Source organism: Spodoptera frugiperda, chromosome 9 (genome assembly GCF_023101765.2).
Source record: "Spodoptera frugiperda isolate SF20-4 chromosome 9, AGI-APGP_CSIRO_Sfru_2.0, whole genome shotgun sequence".
Classification (NCBI taxonomy): domain Eukaryota; kingdom Metazoa; phylum Arthropoda; class Insecta; order Lepidoptera; family Noctuidae; genus Spodoptera; species Spodoptera frugiperda.
In genome coordinates this window covers 2696263-2699607 of record NC_064220.1, presented here as the reverse complement: position 1 = coordinate 2699607, position 3345 = coordinate 2696263, and the positions used below count along the sequence as shown (strand labels likewise).

General features: G+C 41.1%; 1 protein-coding gene across 1 annotated transcript; it reads left to right on the top strand.

Annotated features, from left to right (window-relative positions):
- Window positions 1–1069: 1069 nt before the first annotated feature.
- Window positions 1070–1945, top strand: LOC118271006 (piggyBac transposable element-derived protein 4). Its single transcript, XM_050695696.1, has one exon. It carries the CDS (start codon window positions 1070–1072, stop codon window positions 1943–1945), a length of 876 nt encoding a protein of 291 aa, XP_050551653.1.
- The last annotated feature ends 1400 nt before the right edge of the window (window positions 1946–3345 follow it).

Below are 3345 nucleotides of genomic sequence, written 5' to 3'. Positions count from 1 at the left end.
TTTTTAGTTTTTTTTTGACATTTCACTAATTTCACTAAAATTTATAAAATTTTCAGCTTCTACTACTTCGACAACGGCGCCTAGCTCTGGAAGGAGCGCCTATGAATTGGGTAACTTAAACTATTATTTGCATCGAATGTATCGCTTCCATAAGATGATTTCATTAACATTTCTTCACCTACTTACCCCAGGTGTCGACGTCGATGTCGAGCGTGACTTCATAGAACCTGAAGAAGGCAGCGACGTCGAACATGAAGAAAATCTTGTCGATTTTAGCTTAAAAGCAAGGACTGTCGGAGAATATCTGGTGGACAGTGACAGTTTACCGGACCCGTCGCTAGCTGAGGCGTTAAGAAGTATTGACGCTGAAGCCGACTTAGCTCTTCGGACCGTCATAGGTCCTGGATCCGATCAAGACTTGCTCAGTTTCGATTGGAGATGCGAGCAGGAGAATTTGAGGGAGTCAGGGAAGTTTTTACTGTTTCGTCTACTGGCCCCACTTTTGAAAACGCGGATTTAACTCCCTTGGAAGTCTTTTTAAAAATTTGGGATACCGATATTATCGCCCACATAGTCCGTGAGACTAATCGATATGGTGGTGAAATGTTAAGGCGTAATGTGAACTCCAACACCAGGCTGAAACGGTGGAAAGACGTCACTGATGACGATATAAAAACATTTTTCGCCATTATCATGTTGCAGTCGCTGGTAATAAACAATGTGGAGCGGGAGTATTGGTATCCCAAATTAGATGTCCTACAAATTGGGAATTTCAAGGCCATCATGCCCTATAACCGGTTTTTGTTGATCAAACGTTGTCTACATTTTGTAGACAACGCCTCCTTGCCCGTGCATCCCAACAGACTCGACAAAATTATGCCCATCATTGAGTACCTAAATAAAAAATTTACCTCCCTATATGTACTCGAACAATACATTGCAATTGATGAGTCACTCCTTTTATGGAAAGAGCGACTCTCATTTTCGCAAAAAAATTGCCACAAAAAAAGCGAGAGTAGGTATCAAAAGTTACGAGTTGTGCGAGTCAAGGACAGGCTATTTGTGGAGAATGGAGGTTTACTCGGGAAAGGGGCACGTTCATGTTGCGCAGGTGGAGGCGCAGGAACCGGTTGAAGAGCATGAGGAAGGGGATGAGCCAGAGAGTGCTACTTCTCAGATTGTGCTCACTTTGATGAGACCTTTGTTTAATAGAGGCCATACGCTCGTGATGGACAACTTTTATAACGCGCCACTTTTGTCTCGGATCCTCAAAGTGAAGCACAAAACAGACTCGATGGGCACTCTCCGTCTCAACAGGGAGTTTGTTCCAGAAGGTTTAAGAAAAAAGGCGAAAACAAACATGAAAGCGGGAGAGGTGGCTTTCAGCTCGACCAAGGACTTGTGTGTGGTTGTGTGGATGGACAAAAACGTGGTTGCAATGATCTCCACTTTCCACCAAGTAAAAATCGGTGGAATTGAAAAATATGGGTACTACAAATACAAACCCCAAGTAATACTCGACTACAACCTCTCTATGGGCGGCATAGACCATAAAGACCAAATGCTACAAGCCTACCCCATAGAGAGGGTAAGAAATATTATCTGGTACAAAAAACTCTTCCGCCGACTTCTCAACGTGTCAGTACATAATTCCTTTGTTATGTTTAACCACAACCGCACTCAAGTCATTGGAAATCGTGAGTTTCGGCTGCAGTTGGCGAAGGAGTTACTGCAAATGTGCAGACCTGGGGCACTTTCTCGGCCATTACAACCAGCGGCACCAGCCGCACCATCGCAGATGCATTTGCCTGCAAAAAATGAGCGACCGCAACGCTGTAAACTGTGCCACGCAGCCAAAGTGCGTCGCACGACGGTGTGGAGATGTAGCACCTGCGCGGTGAACTTGTGCATCGAGGGCTGTTACACAGCGTATCATAATAATTAAACACACCATTGCATTATGTTTTTATTAATAACCGACTCCAGACTTTCATTATGATAATATTTCATTAAATTGTAATGCTTTAAAATACTTAATGAACAAACGTACTAGTCGCCCCTAAGATTTTTTAAAGTTTCCCCTCGATTTCTCTAGGATGCCATCATCAGATCCTGGTTTCCTTATCATGGGACCACCCCTGAAGCATCTCCTTTCCAACAAAACAAAAACATCCAAATCGGTTCATAAACGACGTTATCCGCGAACAAACATAAAAAAGCATATATAGGGTCGAATTGAGAAACCTCCTTTTTTGAAGTCGGTTAAAAAAAGCATTAAACAGGTTTAGAAAACTGAGACTCATGTCTCTATCGCTCCTACATCGTTTAGCTCCAACTAGCCTCCTTTTCATAGAAGCCCGCTACTGTCCGTGACTGAGCGTATTTCCGGATCACTCGCTCAGTGTGTACCAAGCCTTTACGCCCGCAATTTTGTGATACTTTTTTTGTTTACCTTTGACTACATTTTGCATAACGATCCAATCTACAAGTGGGATACCTTTTTAGAAAGGGTTTTAAAAGTACTATGTTGCATAGTAATTGCTGTTTTTATATTGTATGGTATGTAGAACAAAAAAAAAATGTAAAGCAAAGTGATTTCACTGTGTGAATGAGAACTGTTGCACTAATTTTTATTTTTCTCAGTAATGGTAAATGCTATCGCTATGATTTTTGTTTATTTTATGAGATTATTAGTCTACTTATGTTGTATCACTTTAATTTTAGGCCTAATTGTGGTATTTGCTCATCTGTGACATGTAAAGTTTATCTAGAATTACGACTCGTGGACCATTCATAGGTTACACGTCAGTCTACTATTGTTTGCTATGAATCTGTCAAATGTTTGAAGTACAGTAAATAAACCCTATCAGTCATCCAACGTTGGTTTCATTCCACCGCCACCATTACATTGGCGCCCAACGAAATATTCTTCTACCCGCAAAAATTTTTTTTTCGGTCACCCACATTTTTAACGGTGTACCCACATATCGGCGGATAAATAGAAGCCTACCCTCAAAAGGATTTATATTATTTTGACACTATTGACATGTCTGAGAAAAAGACAGAGATGGTGGTATTGACGCAGGAACAGTTCACTGCACTCATAACAAAACTGACAGAAGCGCATGAGAGTGGAAATAGACAAAAAAGTTTTGCTGCATGTACGAAACGGTACGACGGTGAACGAAATTTCAACAAAGTTGAAGAATTTGTAACAAATATATCAGTTTTCAAAAAAATTTAAAAAATCAGTGACGAAGACGCTTTAGAAGGCTTAACGTTATTATTATCTGGTGCCGCTGCAACGTGGTGGAACGGAGTAAAAAGCGACATTAAAAAGTGGTC

Coding starts and splice junctions, on each gene's coding strand:
- LOC118271006 (XM_050695696.1), top strand. CDS start 1,070: ATGGAGGTTTACTCGGGAAAGGGGCACGTTCATGTTGCGCAGGTGGAG.